Consider the following 19,047-nt stretch of genomic DNA (forward strand, 5'->3'; position numbering starts at 1 on the left):
ACAGGAAAACAACTTGCAAGACACATGGCAACATACAGCAACATCATGGTAGATAAAATAAGATGCTTTCAGGGAAGCATGCATGCCACGCCTGTGGAGGGTTTTACGGCTGAACTCCCCCCTTTTCCTTGCTTTGTTTGCCACTGCGGGTCTTTAATGCTCAATCTCAATGCTGGTAAGGGGAAAATTCAATTCAATGAACAATGAAGTTTAATTTCCATCATAAAGTACATGATGGAAGTGTACTTTCCATCATGTATTTTTTTTTCTTTTTCTTTTAAAATTTAACTCTACGCTACTACTAAAATGACATCATTTTTCCTCACAATATTACAAGTTTATTCTTGTAAAATTAAGACATTTTTTCCTTGTTCGAATATGACTTTTTTCTGTTCATATTTTGACTTTATTCTCATTCTCAGTCATTTTTTCTTTTATTTTCAAAATAATTATAACAAAATACTTAATTTATTCTTCAGTTTTTTTTCATGCAATATAACATTTTAATTAATATCACTTTTTCCCCCAACCTAATTTTCCAAAAACTGAATTTTTGGGGGGGGTTGTGTCTCATATTTTGATTGCAAAAGGCGCAAAAACGCACTTTTCAACTATCTAAATTCCAGCATCAAGTCCAGTTTGGCCAAAACACTTCCAATACATTGCTGTTGGACCTAAATGTAGAAATGTAAAGTAATACGGGACCTTTCAATGCCAGCCTTGTCTTGCGCAACTTCTACAAAAATGTAGACAAATCACTCTGGAAGTAAGCCCACAATACTGAAAAGTCCAAGTAAAAGTACAAAGTAAGACAAATATGAAGTTGAATCACTGATCTATTGGCTCACTGACGTCAGTGTAAATAGTGCTGGTCTTCAGAGGGCGGCCTTGATGCCATACACCCACAGAAAGGTGAGACCTTGTTGGAGCTTTACTGCAGCAATTCTTTCATGCTGTACTTTTCACTTAGAAATCAAATTGTCTTAAAACAGGAGTGTCTAAACTTTTTCCATCAAAGGATGCGGGGGGCTGATATTTTTATGTATTTTTTAATTTACAGTCGATACAGTCGTCCCTCTCAATATCACAGTTCGTATATCGCAATTTTTCAGAAATGAATTAATTAATAAATGATAGCTGTTTTGTGGTAGACTATGGTCTATTATTAATCAAAACATATTGAAAAACAAGTCATATGTAGTATTCTGGTCATTACCTTACATTACATTACCTTAACACTGCATGAAGTCATGAAGTCAGCCATGGCATGTCCGACATGATAGAGAGAAAAAAAAAAAGATTTACTCCTATCCCGTGTGGAAGTGGTTATTTTTTTGGCTTCTTAAGTTTAGAACTAGCTAGCGGCCGTCTTAAGTCCCAGCAGCATAAGACTCGCGCGATGTGATGTAAACAAAGAATAGTAGGAGTGTAAAGTAAAATATTTAGAAAGTCATAAACAGGTTTTCTATGCTCAAACTACAAAAATATTCCATTTATTAACATTGAATCCTATATCATTCATTGATTGACGTTGGGTCTGGAACCAATTAACCGCTATAAACGAGGGACGACTGCCGCGGGCCAATAAAAAAAAAAAAAAAAACGAGAGAGAGAGCGAGAGAGAGAGAGAGAGAGAAAGAGAGAGCGAGAGAGAGAGAGAGCGAGAGAGAGAGAGAGCGAGAGAGAGAGAGAGAGAGAGAGACCCTAGGACTAGGAGGAGGAAACAGGGTGAGGGAGAGACACAGTGGTGCTCCCTTGCTCTCTTTAGTTTCTTCCCCATACATCCACACTCATTAGGCGCCCCCAGACACACACGCACACACTTCAGAAGCGAGCTGGCGGTTCAACTCTCATCCCTCCGGGAACAGACATGACGTGAGTTCATCATTTGTGCTTTACAACATCTAGAAATATGTATTTCATGCATTTATTTCTTTTTAAAAAATGGTGCTGTGGTAGCTTTAGTTGTGCAATACAGTATTCTCTATTTACAGCGTTGAAGAAGTTTACAAATATTTAACAGCTTCATCACCTGAGTCATTTACCGTTGTTTATCATTTTCAACCTTAAGACTTGTTCCTATAGTAATAGCACCATGCAAAAACAGACAGTAAAGAACGTTACGGAGATGTGTGTGTGTGTGTGTGTGTGTATGTGTGTGTGTATGTGCGTGTGGGAGTGACACACCAGCTGAGTCTGCTCTGTCAGCTCATGCAGTTAAAAAGAATTCATTATAAGCATGTGCAGGGATCAATCGCAATGTGAAGGGCGAAGTGTTGACCTGCGAGGTGAGTCAGTGTTGTGCCAGCTGCAAACAGTATGCACAGCGTACCTGCCTTGTATTAAATAAAAAGGAGGGGGAGGCATCATTAGATCATCAGTGTAGCTGATGTGTCACACAACGAATGCACTTATTAATGCACTTATTTTAACTTCAATTTACTGTATGGACTATAGGTCGGTTACAATTTCAGAACAATTTGGGTGACTACGGACTCAACAATATCATCAAAGACTTGCGACCCAACTTAGACTTGGACATCAATGACTCCGACTTTAGTCGGATGACTTGAAAATACTTTATTTTCAGTGAATGTGTTGAGTAAAATGTCCCCCTCGATTATTGCGCCCCCTTTTTAGTGTGTTTTTTTGAGAAATTAACTAATGATCGGAGTTTGGTGGTAGACTATGGTCTATTAGTCAAAACATATTGAAATGCAAGTGATATGTAGTATTCTGGCCACTAGGCAGCAGTAATGTTACATGGATGAGACATCCATCCTTATTACATTACCCTACCCTCCACTCGACTTGTAAAAGACTCAAAAATTTCAAGCCCATGACTTCGGATTGACTCCACCTGTTCTATCTTGAGACCTCACTTAGACTTGCGTGTCTTTACTTGAGCATTGACTCGAGACTCCCTTGAGACTTGCAAAATACTGACTTGCTATGGTAGTTACTATGTACGAGAGGTGTACACAGACAGAGGTGTCCATGATGTATAGACGCATCTAAGAACCGGAGTGGCCATAATGACTGATGTAACAAAAATGTAGCATACTACACTTGGAAACAGGCAGTGCTGTTGATTCAGTCTTAACTAGTCTGCTGTCTAAAGAAGTGCATGGAGCATTAAATGAGGAATTCATTGCAGATGGTGGCCAGTGGAGCAATGCAGACGTTACCTTAGTTAACCCACCTAACACAACCTAAACGATATGTAACGTTTAATATTCTAGTGGCTAGTGGTGCCACTCACTAAATAAATCAATTCGTAAATATACATAATTTAAAGAAAAATGTTTTTTTTACCATCAGGCTACATACACAAACAGATGAGTGGATTTTTTTTTAAAGAAAATGCATTACAGGAATACGTTTAAGCTGCATTTTGAGCTGACAATTTAGACAAGTGTCTAATTCATACATTAGGCTTGTCTAAATTGTCCATAGATATGAATGTGAGTGTGAAAGGTTGTTTGTCTATATGTGCGCTGTGATTGGCTGGCGACCAGTCCAGGGTGTACCCCGCCTCTCTCCCAAAGTCAGCTGGGATAGGCTCCAGCATACCCCTTTATTGCTTTATTGTACTTTATTTATCCCACAGCGGGGAAATTTACTTGTTACAGCAGCAAGACAAGTAAAGAGAACAGTGTAAAGAAAGCATAGTATCTACAACATGGTTAGGTGGTGCAGGTGTTGTAGAGCCTGACAGCGGTCGGTATGAAGGACCTGCGGAACCTCTCCTTTTTACACCGTGGGTGTAACAGTCTGGTGCTGAAGGAGCTGCTCAGGGAAACAACAGTGTCATGTAGCGGGTGAGAGGTGTTGTTCATGATGGATGTCAGCTTAGCCAACATCCTTCTCTCCCCCACTTCCTCCACGGAGTCCAGAGGACCGTCCAGGACAGAGCTAGACAGAGCTACAGAGCCCTGTGACCCTAATGAGGACAAGCGACATAGAAAATGAATGGATGGAACGTGAAAACATTTAAATGATTGTAAACTTGAGTACTTTCGGTGTCTGAAAACATTTCCTCAGCAGGCTGATTCATCTGTCAGACATGGGCTTACTTATCTTGGCTCTGAACGCTGTTGTCTGTTCTCGACACGGCTTGCTAACATTAGCTTCGTGGCTGCTTTGACGCGTTTTGCGTAAAGGTGACGCTGTAGGCTTGAAATGCGTCATTGATTAGCAAAGTCTATGCTGCCATCTGCATATTTAAAAAAAAAAAAATACTTTGTTGTTAGCCTAATGCAGTGACATCTGTCAATAAATCTTGTGCATCAGTGTGCCCAGAATTAGGGCACTGAGAAAGTCAGCACCTGCAGCACAGAAATAGAAAAGTGCAATTAAATGCACATTTATTTTCTGTAAAGAAATTAATAGACTAAAGACCCTCCCCTACTCTTTTTACTTTCAATTAATCTATTAGTTGTGTACATTTTCACATTTGTCACTTGAAAATACTGAAAATAAAACAGAAAAAAATGGACACCACTTCACTAAAAAAAAAAAGCATATAATTAAAAAACAGCAATTAATCAATTATTGATTGATAGAGTAGATAGATGGATAGACACTTAGGGAAATTCAGCAGATGAGCATCTCAAGTGCGCATGTTAGGCTTTAGGACAAGGTTATTATCATATTAACATACCATAGAGCATAGCATTAATAATGATGTCCCTGGTTAGCACTAAAAATAACATTTCCTTGGCTTGTCGGGAAGCATCTGCAGTTCGTAGGCAAGTCTCCTCCCTTGAGATGGGTTGAGAAATGACAACATATGCAGTACAATGACACAGTAGGACAAGAAATGTGTATGCGGCTAAAAAAAAATCAAATCAAATAAAAATGAATCTATTTCCGGGCGTGCTCACATCGATACTGTATATGTTGTGTGCAGGAGCTCCACCAGGAACGTGCAATGTTGACATAACAAAGGTGTGCCAAGGTCAGCAGCAACATAATGACCTTTATCCCCAAGTGCCACTTGTTAGTCCCTATACTGTATATAGACATTTCATTTGTCTTATCACTTCCATTGTGCACCTGTCTGAATCCACATCTGATTCATTTTCACATTTCTAAGACACACGCAGTAGCTGTCACCAACACAGGAATGATATCACAGCGTTTTCTCTGTAGGGAATGCACACACAAATACAAAAATATACATGGAACACAAAGTTGTCTCAAACAAAAGCAGAGGTCTAGCAATCCTAGAAAGGCACTCAAGTGGGTGCAGACCTCTTCCAAGGAGAACATGGTCTTCATATCAACAGAAACACTAGTACAGACAGTTGAAAACTAGATTATTTTTTCCCTGACAGTCGGCCAGGAAAAATGAATTAATTCATAAATGGCCGCTGTTTTGTGGTTGATTATGCCTTATTATAAAAGATAAAAGACAAAAGACAAGTCATATGTAGTATTCTGGTCACTAGGCATCAGTACATTGAGGAGACATTACCTTAACTTGCAGCCATGGATGCATGAAATAGGGAAAAAAGCTTTTCCTCCCATTCCATGTGGAAGTGGTACCTTCAGAGATCCCGTAGCCTGCGCATAAGAGTTGTGCAATGTGGTGTAAACAAAGCTATCAATAGTGTTGTGGTGTATGTCTATGTATGACAGATTGATATCAATCAAGTGACAATGGATGATCTTTTTTTCTTTACGTAATGCGATCGACCCACACGTTTGAGATACTACAACAACAAGGAACGTTATGTCCTACTATCGCTTATTATGTCTACTATATCCTAGCTGGGTTTCCGCTACATGTAATTGATCGTGGCAGCCCACCACTGAAAAATAAAAGCCGCCACACCTTAAAAATTATCTTGAAAATAATGTAAAGTTATACATTGTATAAATGCATATACTGCGTATGCTCTATATCATATACATATATATATATACATATATCGTATACATATATCGCTTATTTTTTACGCACATATTGACCACAATGAGTTCAAAACCAACATAAAATATCCTAAAAATGTTTCACTGCGCTTTATTTTGCAAAACATGCAGCGGAATCGCCTCTCTGCCGTGTCGGCACTTGCTCATGTCGCGGCACTCTATGCGGCACTAGCATTTTGTGTTGACGTTCACTGCGTTCCTTATAATCGTGCAAATGAATAAAAAAATTGTCAGTAAAATGTGTAGTCAATTGACGACAGGCATTCCACTTTCTGGCGTCTTTTACCCATTTGCACTGCCTCTCTGGCAGTAGCTAGCACTTAATCTTGCTCTCTTGCTATCAGTATAATACTTATGGCTTGTCTTCAAAACACTAGATATTTGAGTGTGTATTTGAGTTGTTCAACAAACACGGAGTGTGTCCAGCTTTAGACAGTGATGCTATCACACTCCAACAGGTAGCACATATGCTAGCGGTAGCTCACCAGCTGATGTTGAGTAGTTCACCAAAGAATATTTGCTTCACCTCTTAGTAGTTTTATAAGTATTCTACTCAAACATGATGCCTGTATTTACTGTAATGGCAAATGAGCACACTGAGTGGAGATGTACTTAGAGTACAATAAATAATTAAATAAAAATAAAGTACAATTAAATCTTGGCAGTTGCATAAAATATCTCACCTCTCCTGTTTTTGTCAAAGTACTTTTATCGCTGTCAGGTCTGGAACCAATTGACCACGACTGTATTATATTGACCCCCTAATACACGGGTGTCCAAGCGTTCTCCACCGAAGGCCACATACTGAAGAATCAAAGGATGCAGGTGTCACTTTTACGTTTCAAAAATGTAAAACCCATGTAGAAATGTTAAGATGTCTCTTATATTAAAAGAAAACAACAGCCTGCATCTCAGCTTTGCGTTATCAGTGACAAAGCATATTATTAGTATTAGAATACTTTTTTGCTTGTTTTTCTTTTTTTTTTAATATACCTGTATATATATTTTTACAAATATTTCAAATATTTCAACTTTCTTCTTCTTTCTTCTTCTTGTCTTTATTCTCATAATATTTTGACATTATCGTAACATTAGAACTTTTTCTCAACCTAATTTTCCAATCTAATATTTCGGGGGGGAAAAGGCAAAAAACAAAATTCATACTAATGGGCTTTTTCACCTATATCACAAAGCTGAGATGCAGTATTTTCTAGAAATATGTACAACTTCTTAGCATATCTACATGTGTTGCTTCAGAAAATATCAAACTGGCCCTTGCATTCCTTTCATTTTTCGCTATGTGGCCCTCAGTGGAAACAGTTTGGACACCCATTAAGTGGAGTGAAAACAATACCTGCATTATGATTGAATGTCAATTGTACATTCAGACCTTTTGGTAATTCCTAAAAAAATCAAAGGCTTTGCATGTTCTTCTGGTGCTGCACAGACACCAAGTGTTTAAGGGTGTAATTTCAAGGCACTTGCATCCCTCTCATGTCAGCCAATTGGGCGGCAGATGTGACGTTTGAATCAATGAATGAATAGATGGAAGAGGGAATGAATCAAAATTTGACAGCCTGCTGACTTTTTCAAAGTTAATATTGCGCTGACGCTTGCTGGTACAATGAACCCATTCCTTTTAAACATCCATGTAAACGCGCTGAAGTACTTTGACTTTACACATTAAACAATGTGCGTGATTATGCTTATTTCTCATTAGTCAGAGGAAGATACTCCGAAAAGACACAGATGGCTGGCCTAAAAATAAAAAAGGTTTCAGAATGAGCACTTGAAAGTCTGATGGCGCATCCGGGCTAAGAGGTAAATAACCTTTACTCATCCACAAAATCGGACTATGTCTGGTAAAGAGGTGCAATTCCAACTTCTTTTGTTGCAAGCCTTTCATCTCCACAACCCTAATTGGGCTCCCCCCAAATAGCACTTACTGAGAATGGGAAGTCTACGGCATACAAAGTGGCGCTCATTTGCCCTGTCCTCCTTGTGCAAGATGACAGGAGGCAAGGAAACAACGTTGTCTATTTGCTGGAGCAACGTTCAGATCAACAATTTTGGGTGTCACACCGGCCCTGTGGCTATTCCAACCATAAATCAATTGCGACCATTAATAATGGTTGGGCATTGTCCTGCAGGAACCACCTCAAAGTGAAGTAGCCCTTACACAGTACTAAAAGTCAGTATGATACACCAGAGGCTGTCAAAAGCATTACTTTTTGAGTTTGTCTAGGGCAGGGGTGTCAAACTCGTGCCATGGAGGGCCGAGACACTGCAGGTTTTCTTTCCAGCCAGTCACTAAAGCAGGTGATTTTAATGATCAACACTTTCAGTTTGAGGGAAGGAGCTCATTAATTAAATCACCTGCTGAAGAAACTGATTGGAGAGAAAACCTGTAGCGTCTCGGCCCTCCAGGGCACAAGTTTGACACATGTGGTCTAGGGTTATGCATGAATAGAACAGCATTTTAGAAAAACACACACACAAAACTGCACTATTTAATTTGTTGGAATTTTGCCCATCATCCACAATAATTATGTGAGACAAACACACATCTTCCCTTTTCTGTGCATCCTAAATATTGTCAACTGCTAGCGCAATGTAGCACGTAAATGGGATCTATTTCGCCGAAAAAGCACTCTAAAAGCCCTTCCAAAAGCCTCCAAATCATTTTATATACATGCCATGACCATGTCTGCCAATCCAGAGGCACTGCCCCGATGTCCGCGCAACACTGCCCCAAGTGGAGGAGTTTAAGTACCTCGAGGTCTTGTTCACGAGTGAGGCAAGTGTGGAACACACGTGTGGCGTCTGCAATGATGCGGACCCTGCATCCGTTGTGGTGAAGAGGGGGCTGAGCCGAAAGGTCGATCCACGTTCCTATCCTCACCTATGGTCATGAGCTTTGGGTAGTCACCAAAAGGACAAGATCGCGAGTACAAGCAACCGAAATGAGATTTCTCCGTAGGGTGGCTGGGCTCTCCCTTAGCGATAAGGTGAGAAGCACTGCCATCCGGGAGAAGCTCGAAGTAGAACCGCTGCTCCTCCGCATTGAGAGGAGCCAGATGAGGTGGAGTGTAAAAAGTGACTATTGGGTGTTATTACATGTCTACAGAGCTCTAATCAAGTTAAACCCCGTATTTTGAAAGTCATAAACAGGTTTTCTATGCTCTAACTATGAAGATATTCCTTTGATTAATATTCTCCTTCGCGGAAGTTCACTTATCGCGATCGAGTCTGGAACGCATTAACCAGGACAAACGAGGGACGACTGTATCGTGGTCATTTTCAGCATTACCAGAATTTATTTTGTGGGCGCATTGATTTCACAGAGTCCACAGCAACAGACGCTACTTCCATCAACAACAGCAGCAGCATAGAGACGCCGTTCTGTGTTTGCTATTACTAATCATGGCAGACTATGTGACTACTTTGGGACAATTGAGGATCTACAACCTTATCTTTATGAGCCTGAACATGCGGATGATGAGCTATAGATTTTAGAAGCTGAGCGGCCAAGTTGAGAGGGTAAAAACATCGGAGCAGACAGGGGCCAAGAGAGACAGAACTGTTTCGGTTTGTTCTGTCTCCTGACTTTACAAACTGGACGATTGAGCATTACCCTTGCTCACTGGGTCATTTTAGTTATCCAAGTGCACAGATATCCATATCGGTGGCAGTCTCAACTCCAGTCCGTCAGTTTTCAGACGTCGGTGTGAAACATCAACACAATACCAATTCCTATAGTACCAATGACCGGCATACAGTAAATGTGGAGCTTGCCAAGCCATGCTGACAGAAAGCATGTGTTTCTCCTGCTGAATGTTACTTAGCATCAATGGAAAGGATTTGTGTATCTGCCGAGGAGAACACCGGTCAATAGACTACATTACAACAAACGAATTGTTTGCGCCAACACACCCTGCAGTGGGAGAAACTTTTTTCCACCTACCCAAAATTAAGTGGAACATGCGCCACAGGCCAGCTGGACCAGACGAACAACTTTCCATCGAGTAAGCCACCATGATATTAATTCTGATACATGGAGCACATAGTGCACGGCTATATGTACAATCGATCTACGCCATAAAATAGTTCCTTCATGCTACCTCCTACAGTAACAATGTTGCTATAGCTTGGTTAATACGCACGTCACAGTATGTCATTTGTGCGTTGTTGGCGGTTTTTGGAAGTTTTCTGAAAGAGCTTCATAGCCAAATTAGGGGAATACCATTACCTGCATTATTAGCTGCCTCGTGCCAGCAGTTTTTCACTATTTTGAATGCATAGAAAAGGGAAAGACGTGTGTTCTTGCCTCACATGAGGATTGTGGTTGCTGGGCAAAATGCCAAAAGTGCAGTTTTACTTTAAAAGACATTGCACAGGCTGTAGAAAGTCATGGTGAATAATACATGTTTCTGCAACAGGATCTATTATTGGCAACATGCTGACAAACAGAAACATGCTTAACACACCTCATACGGGCCTCATTTATATAACTGCGTGGATTCTATACCAAAATACTGCACACTCAAACCTCCATCTACTGTATGTATGCAAGAAAATATTCAGATCTACAGTATAAAACCATGCGGCGCATACTTGTACGCAGTCTTCTCATTATACATCTCACCAACAGTGAATGGTGCACACAATACCTCCACCCCGGTGTTATCCCACAATAATCTACAAACGATCAATGCTAAATAGCTCATGAATATGGTGATGCTTTTAAGGAGCAGGTGTCGGACTGTCAATGAGGGAAAGATGGAGAAGGTGGCTCCACAGAAGAAGGCAAAATTCGAAGATTGTGAAATAGTGGTGCTCACTAGGTCGAGCACCGTAAAAAGGGCTAAGTAGCGGCCTACCTAATAAAAAAAAACAAAAAAACAATTGGAATGGCAATACTTGACCAATCATCCATCCAAGTTCTATGCCGCTTGTCCGCACTAGGGTCGCCGGGGTATGCTGAAGCCTATTCCAGCTGACTTGAGAGGCAGAGTACACCCTGGACTGGTAGCCAGCCAATCGCAGGGCACACAGAGACAAACTCAAATTCACCTATGGACAATTTAGAGTCTCCAATGAACCTAACATGCATATTTTTGGAATGTGGGGAAAAAAACTGAGTACCTGGAGAAAACCTAGTTCATGCCTCCTTCCTGCTCTTTCTGCATTCTTTTTCTGCAGCTGCGAGATAATATAGACTTATTTTACTTTTTTGCAAGGACGGTTTCTTCTCTGGAGTTCAACATCTTGTAGGTCTGGTGCAAATAAAGGAATAAATTAAGCTAGGGGTGATGCCTGCTCTTGCGTGGCTTCACGCAGGACAAAGCGGGACCAAATAATGCCACGACGGCTTCACCGAAGCGGGAAGTGGTGGTTCCAATGCCTGCCCTTGTGGGGACAATGTGCGTCCCGCATACAATGTCATACACTAGACGTAAACAGTGACTTAGGTGTAAATAAGTCATGCAGGAGGGTGGCATTTAATGCCAATGAGCACCATTTTCGGTCACGAATTTCGTGCCAAGTGCATGAACACTATGCAAACAGTGCGCAAACTAGTCTTCAGGCATGCCATCTAAATGACACGCACTGCCACAGGGAATTGCGGGACAATGTGGAGGCAAAGTGTAAACACCGCTCTATAATTTTTCTATAAATATCAACAAAAAATGTTTTTTGGAGTTTTTTTCAGAAGGGTTTACAGGCGGAATAGGTGTGTCCCACGATGTGCATTCTTAGATGCTTCATTTAGGCGTAAAATACATACATTTTGCTTACACATGCATGTTTTTCACTAATAATGGACCGTGTTCAAACACAAAACGGCATGATTTATTAATTAATATATGTTTGAAAAACTGCTGTGACAGCGCAAAATTTGAACCACCAAGTGGCGAGGGACGACTGCACACGTGTTTGTTTGAACAAAGAAGTCCATGAAGGTGTGGAAGGTGTTGTGTATTCCGATGATGAAAACAGTTGAAATGTTTCACTGTCAAATTGGAAATGCTTGCATGGAATGTCTCTTAGTTATTGATGTTTGCTTCGGATGATGTGACTCAAAGAAATGTACCTCCATTTCATGAATGAAGTTGGAAGCTGGCTGATGAGTAGAGGGTTATTCATTTACAATTTATCATTTCATGTCGACAGCTTTGCCAGGATGAACAATAATAATCGTATTTGTAGGATAATTTCACCCTCATATGATATACAATCAATCTTTTTTTTTTTTACATCACATAATGTACAATAATTTGACCTCTTCAATACATGGCACGTCTGATGCTGTGCATTGTCTCAGATGCCTCTTTACAACAATCAACGCACGACGTAGCACGAGTGACAATGGACAATAAACGTGTTGGGGTGGGGGCACAAAAAGGAGGAGTGTTAAAGAATGAGTATGAATTGATTATGTCTGAAAATATTTATGATACAGCATATATATGATATATGATCATTAAGAATATTACCTTAAATATGACTGAAATGGGCTGTTCAGTGCAGAGGCTCATCCTGCCAGCGAGGGCGCTGTTATGCCATTGGCAGCTTTTTTCCAACCATGCTGTTGAGAGGTGGACAGGATGCAAGGGCCACTTTGGTATTTTGCAAAGTAACAGTTATATATATAGTCTAAGAAAAAACTGCATCTCTTTTATTATTAGTAGTATTAACTTCGCTCTTTGCTCATTTTTGCTGTTTTCATTTTCAAAATATTTCTACTTTCTTCGTAATTTTTGTAAAAATGTCTTTTTCAAAAATTATGACTTTACTCGCATAACATTTAGACTTTATTTGCATCATATTTTTTTAACTTTTTCCCCAACCTGTACTTTCCAAAACTTTATTTTCTTTCGTCGTGATTTTGTTTCTCGTAATGTTGCGAGTTTTAAACAAATATTGTAAATATTGTCTTTAATATTTCAACTCTGTCACTAAAATCACATCAGCTTTCCTCAAGTAATGCATTTATTCTTGTAAAACTACCACTTTTTTTCCTCATTAGAATACGACTTTATTCTCTTAGAATTACAGCAGGTTTTTTTCCAACTATTTCAACTTGCTTCTTGTAAATTTTCTTCACTTATCCTATTTCTCCTCTCTTGTAGAAGAGTATTAGATGACATTTTTGGGTAACCGGTTATTGTTTTCTTTATGCATAATTTTAGCTGTTTGAAAATGTACTAAATCAGCTATTTTTAATATTTGCGATTGTAGAAATAAAGGATTAGTATGTTCTCTACACATGGCATTATGGATTACCCTACCTGATAGCGAGCGAGGATTGCTTTTATAGTTATTACCCCATATAACTAATACCATATACCCCACATAACTAATCCGTAAAGCCGAACAAGTTATCAGCACTCAGTTGGAGGCGTTTGTAACAGTGAGACACAGGGAGACACTGGACAAACTGCTCTCCATTATGGACAACCCCACCCGCCCACTCCATCGGACAAAAGAGGGGCAGCGGAGCTCATTCTCTAACAGACGCCTGCAGCTCCGTTACCACAGTAAACGCTACAGGACTTCATTCATTCCACACGCCATGCAGCTCTACAATACCTCACCTGCCTGTAAAAGATAATCCACCACATTATTGTGCAGTACCGTCTGCCCTTCCTTGTACAAAGTGTACGTGTACTTGTATTTACCATATTTCTACAAACTATTTGTAAATATGCAAATCTTGTTTATCTTGCATTCTTTTTATTCCTTTTATTGTATATTTTCTTATATTTTAATATGCTTCATTCATATTGCATTGCATTTTGTTTAAGAGTGTTTCTCTTTTTCTTCCGCAATTGAGCGACTGTAACCAAGCAATTTCCCTTATGGATCAATAAAGTCTGTCTAAGTCAGAGTCTAAGTATATCTCCACACAATAAGTTAGATGTGGTAATACCAGAGAGGGATTTTTGGTCAAGGACAAATTTTGCTTTATTCAATATTGAGATATTTCTCGCCACCTTATGTTGTCAATTTTTAATGTGAGATTTCCAGCTCATTTTTGCATCTATTATGATCCCCAAAAAGAGTATTTTCGTTCATCCTTTCGATGTCCATACCATCAATTTGTCAATTTGTCATTTGACCTACTGTTACTTGCTGCAAAACATGTGTGACCCACAAATTGAAGCGGCAAATTCACTGAAACCCTCATTTAAGTCACTAAAGTTCCAACGACGGCACACTGCGCACTAAAAATGCATAAATCCAAACGACAAATTTCAGGATTGAGCTTTGGAGCAGATGCAATGTAGGATTGTTTGTTCCAAGTGTAGCCTCTAGTAGTTTGTACTCTCCTATGGGTGTTATTTTAGTCACGTTAATTACTAAAAAAAAATATATCAACATTATCCAGAAATCAAAACAAAGTATCTATCTAATGTTTGTAGCCTCATGTTAACTGTTTTGCTTCTTTCTGTCCACTAGATGGTAGCATAGTCATGGAAGAGGCTGTCCAACACTTTGAATCAGCCAGTCAACAAAGACATTTAAAAGAGAAAAAGGTCAAGTGGTGATTTGATTTAAATCCCCAAGCTTTTAACAAGACGTATACTTAATAGTATAAGTGGGCCTGGGAATACTGATGTGGACACGACAGCACAGCATGGATAAAACGACTTCAAATCTGCAGCTTACGCTGAGCAAGGCCCACAGCAGGATCACATTTGCCCTTGGACTCATTGAGTTTGTCTTTCAAGAAACCCAATTAGTGGAAGAACCGACAGTGTGAATTGAAGCTCATCTTTGCAAGTCAGTGCAAGGTTACCAACATAATCGCACAAGGTTAAGTCCAGTGATGTTGTCAAAAATATTGATAGGTCTCATCCTGACCTTCCTCATCCTCCTGACTATCGGCGGCAACGTTTTGGTGTGCCTTGCGGTCTGCGCCTCCAGACGCCTCCGCTGCCTCACTAATTGCTTCATCGTGTCGCTGGCGGTGACGGACCTCCTGCTGGGCCTCGTCGTACTCCCCTTCTCTGCCCACCTGCAGCTCACAGACGACTGGCCGCTGGGTCCAGTCTTCTGCAACTTCTACATCTCCATGGACGTCATGCTGTGCACCGCCTCCATCCTCACCCTCTTGGCCATCAGTGTGGACCGCTACTTGGCAGTGACCATGCCCCTCAGATACACCTCACTGGTGCTGCCTTGGAGGGTAGTGGTGGCCATGGCGAGTGTCTGGACCGTGTCCGTGGCCGTGTCCTTCTTGCCCATCTACATGGGATGGAACACGGTCAACGGGACGGTGCAAAACTACGGGCCGCGTGTTCCTGAGAGGACGTGCCGCTTTGAGCTGAACAGGCCTTACGTTTTAACAGACTCTCTTCTCACATTCTACCTGCCTCTGCTGGCCATGTGCTGGACATACCTCAGAATACTTTGCATCGCACGGGCACAAATCAAGCGCATCATCAGTGCTCGGCCCACGTACGTCACCAGCTACAGCTGCAGGAGCAACCAAACAACCATCACCACTGTGGTCTCCAGTATCCCAGCGTCAGCACTGAGGGAGCACAAGGCCACAGTGACGCTGGCGGCAGTCATAGGAGCGTTTGTGGTCTGCTGGCTACCTTATTTCATCCTGTTCACAGCGCTGGGCCTACAGGAGCATCCCGACCCAAACAAAGTGCCACAGTTCTCCATCGTCCTGTGGTTGGGTTACGCCAACTCGGCCCTCAATCCGATCCTCTACGGAGCACTCAACAGGGACTTCAGGTCGGCCTACGCTCACTTACTGAGATGCCGGTGGCCAACTTACAGCAGCTGGTGGAGCAGGCATCCCTCTCCCAACGTAACAACAGGTAACACTCGTATTAGCCGGAACGTATTAGCCTGAATATAAGACGATCCTGAATATAAGAGGAGCCCACTTCAAATATTTTCAGGACATAATCAAAGGGAGGAAAAAAAACAGCTTGAAAATAAAAAATCTGTTTTGCATGTACAGTTGTCCCTCGCTCTCACGGTTTTTCAATAATTAATTAATTACTAAATGATTGTTGTTTTGTGGCTGAATATTGCCTATTAGAAAAATATGCACATTTAAGCAAACTGTGCTTATTCTTGGCCTAAATTAAACATTTTCAAGCATAAAAATGGCTAAATGAAGTAAAATTGAAATACAAGACAGAAGAAGCATTCTAATTGTGAATGTCGTATTGTATTCTACATTGGCCAGTATGTGTTGGTGTTCAGCAAGACAAGGGCCAGATGTGATGCTAGGCAACACATTTACTGTGACACACACGAGCAGGAGTTTTATTTACGTTTTAAAGGGCTTATTTGCTCTTATGTCTACTATATTGGGTAATACGAGTGTAAAACCATTTAAAGCCGCGATTACATTTGGCATGAAAACCCATAGTATCATTCTAAGACTCATAGTGATGCTGCAATCAAAGCCGACCCTTTGGATTTATTGTTGTACGCTACATTAGCCATCTAGCGTGTCATAACCGAGCCAGTTACGAATCAACACTGCATTAATCCAGCACTAGGCTGGATTGAATTACTGCCACTTTCATACGCTTTCCCACGGTCCAATGTCTTGTGGGTTTTTGACTTTTCATTTCCATCTGCAGGGAAGTATCAAAACATCGGGCCCTCGAAGTTTGCTGAAACACTTGATGAGGCGAATGGTGTCTTTTGGAAATTTGAAAAGCTTACGCCATCTGCTCGAGCGTTCCAGCAAAGGCCTTCAACGCAATGAACGAGCACCATAAAAAAATATATAACAAACAACAGAAATTCTATCTTCTCCAGTTCTAAATAAATGACAAAAGATGTAAGAAATGGATTAATTGGATTTAAATTATATCTTATGGCAAATTTCTTATGGGTATGTTTTGGTTAGTCGGACCTTCTGGAACGACTTATGACTCTAACCAAGATTCCACTATAGTTTGTCTTTCCATACGTAAATACTCACAGTAAATGTCTCCGTCTGTGTTTGGTTCTGTGTTTGGTATTAGCCAGAGAACAGCTCATGGAGGTGACGCTGCTATGTGGACACACGCCCGCCAGCTGCAGGGCAGGACACACGGATCAGAACTTTATGCTGCAGGAAACAAGCAGAAGGACAAACACAGCCATCACCCAGTTTGCAAATGATGCAGCTGCCACAGATGTCAACTGCAATGAAGGGTAAACTAATACCAAACCGATTTAACAGTGTCAATCAAAAAATACACCCCATCATTTTTTTGACCACTGCAGCTCATGAGCTCAGCTCATGATGAGCCTCTGCTGCTGAAGGATATCAGACCGGACAAAACCATCAAGTCAACCTTTAAGGCCTCTCTGACAGGAAGCTACCATTACAGCAATTCTGAGGTCCACCAAAGCGGATTAAGTGTAAGTACACATACTGTAGTGGACACAACCCCACAGCCCGTAGTGTCCTCGTGAACAAATAAACTGACACACAGATGCTAATGGTGTCATACACAGCGTACAGGATCACACGGCCACTTTCTTTTCAAGCCATATTGTGTCTCTCTTCCCGTTAGCATACACGCCAGTGGGTAATGGACTCAAAAGGAAGACCTCAGCAGCTCATCGGACAAAAGCATCAATGCGCACTTCACCTGCTCCACTGCACAAAAAGAGGCAAAACACTGAAGGATACAACTTCTCCTTACTTACTTCTTCGTGCTAATGCATGCTTTCATCTGCAATGTCAGTGAGACTCTCCCTTGTGTCTCCATGAAGGACCTATCATGACCATCATGCATGACATTAACCACAAGAAGTAATGTACATTTGGATGCCTTGTCAAGAGTTCTCTCTAGCGGTTGTATGAAGTATTAGAAGCTAGACCTGCACTCCTCCTAAATAGATGTAAAGATGGAATCAAATGTCTTATTACTTGAATTGTAAATGGTCTTTCCCTTGTATGGCGCTTTTCCACCAAGGTACTCAAAGCGCTCTGACGCTGTTAGCACATTTACCTATTGAGGACGCAGCATCAGGAGAAGCTGGGTTTCAGTATCTTGCCCAAGGACACCTCGACACGATCACAGGAGGACGGAGGATCAAACCCGCAACCTTCAGATTGGAAAACGGCCACTCTACCACCTGAGCCATGCCACTCCCAGCGTGCACAAATACAGTAAACTTATGTGTAATTTTCTTTAACCTGACTGACTTGTTGGCATGTTGTCCAATGAACTGTGCAAGTAAAAAAAAAATAAAAAGGGAATAACGTTAAAGCATGCAAAAAAAACATTAGTAGCATATAATTGCCACGGTACGGATGTTAGCAGGCTGCTCTTCATAAAGTCGCTGTGTTTAGAGCCGTGGTTCTCAACTGGTTTGGCTGCGGGACCCACCATCACCCCTCAGTGACAAGCAGAGACCCAAATTTATTTCACCTCAAACCTCATATATATATCTTATATTTTAAGGAACTGTTTTCAACACATGAGCCGCAGTGCTGAGACACACTTCTCCAGCAGATATCTGTAGCAGTCTCTTTGAATTATTATTTCACTAACTCTATAAAGCATGTATCACATCAGCTGCTTCAAGAATCTTTCAGCTCCAGCACCCAATAGGACCACATGAAAGACCACGTGAAAGACATGCACACTGCATGAACCATTTACCGATACACGTAAAAATTCTATGACTATACAATTATGGGGTTCACACTGCACTGGTTGCCAGTCAGATACAGACTGGCGACTGTGGAAAGACTGGAAGGAAAAGCACCCAGAGTAAATGTACGCCTGCCAATTCCACACAGACCTACTGGACTACAAACATGGGGTCATATGGCAAATACTGGATGGAAACACAAGAGATGAATTTCATGCAAGAAAGTCTGCATAGCATTATACACACACTCCGTGATTATTTCTAGCAACAATGACAAAAGCAACAAATTATGTCTGAGCAGTTGAATTTCCTATAGCAGTGGTGTACCTAATAAAGAGGCAAGGAAGACAAGGGGGATATTTTACAACCGCCATAAAAGGTAACAACTAACAAATGTACCCTGTAAGTGCCTTGAAAAGGGTTTATGTGGAGAAAATGGTGAACACTTACATCTCCACAATGCACACAAACAAT

General features: G+C 40.9%; 2 protein-coding genes across 5 annotated transcripts in view; one reads left to right on the forward strand and one right to left on the reverse strand.

The window, feature by feature from the left end:
* The window catches only part of LOC129189599 (dedicator of cytokinesis protein 2-like), a 180,266-nt gene that overhangs the window by 142,540 nt on the left and 18,679 nt on the right, over positions 1-19,047 (reverse strand). For 3 of the 4 annotated variants that reach the window (XM_054791433.1, XM_054791431.1, XM_054791434.1), the window contains one exon: positions 16,904-17,032. The exons of the other annotated variant lie outside the window; for it this stretch is intronic. The gene's annotated coding sequence lies outside the window, so the exon portion shown is untranslated. The remainder of the gene's footprint in view (positions 1-16,903; positions 17,033-19,047) is intronic. 4 annotated transcript variants of the gene reach the window in all.
* On the forward strand, positions 1,776-18,144 carry hrh2a (histamine receptor H2a). Its single transcript, XM_054791441.1, has 5 exons — positions 1,776-1,875; positions 14,401-15,776; positions 16,947-17,118; positions 17,191-17,328; positions 17,484-18,144. Exons 2-4 carry the CDS (start codon positions 14,771-14,773, stop codon positions 17,195-17,197), a joined length of 1,185 nt encoding a protein of 394 aa, XP_054647416.1. The 5' UTR covers positions 1,776-1,875; positions 14,401-14,770; the 3' UTR covers positions 17,198-17,328; positions 17,484-18,144.

Source organism: Dunckerocampus dactyliophorus, chromosome 11, assembly GCF_027744805.1.
Source record: "Dunckerocampus dactyliophorus isolate RoL2022-P2 chromosome 11, RoL_Ddac_1.1, whole genome shotgun sequence".
NCBI classification, from domain to species: domain Eukaryota; kingdom Metazoa; phylum Chordata; class Actinopteri; order Syngnathiformes; family Syngnathidae; genus Dunckerocampus; species Dunckerocampus dactyliophorus.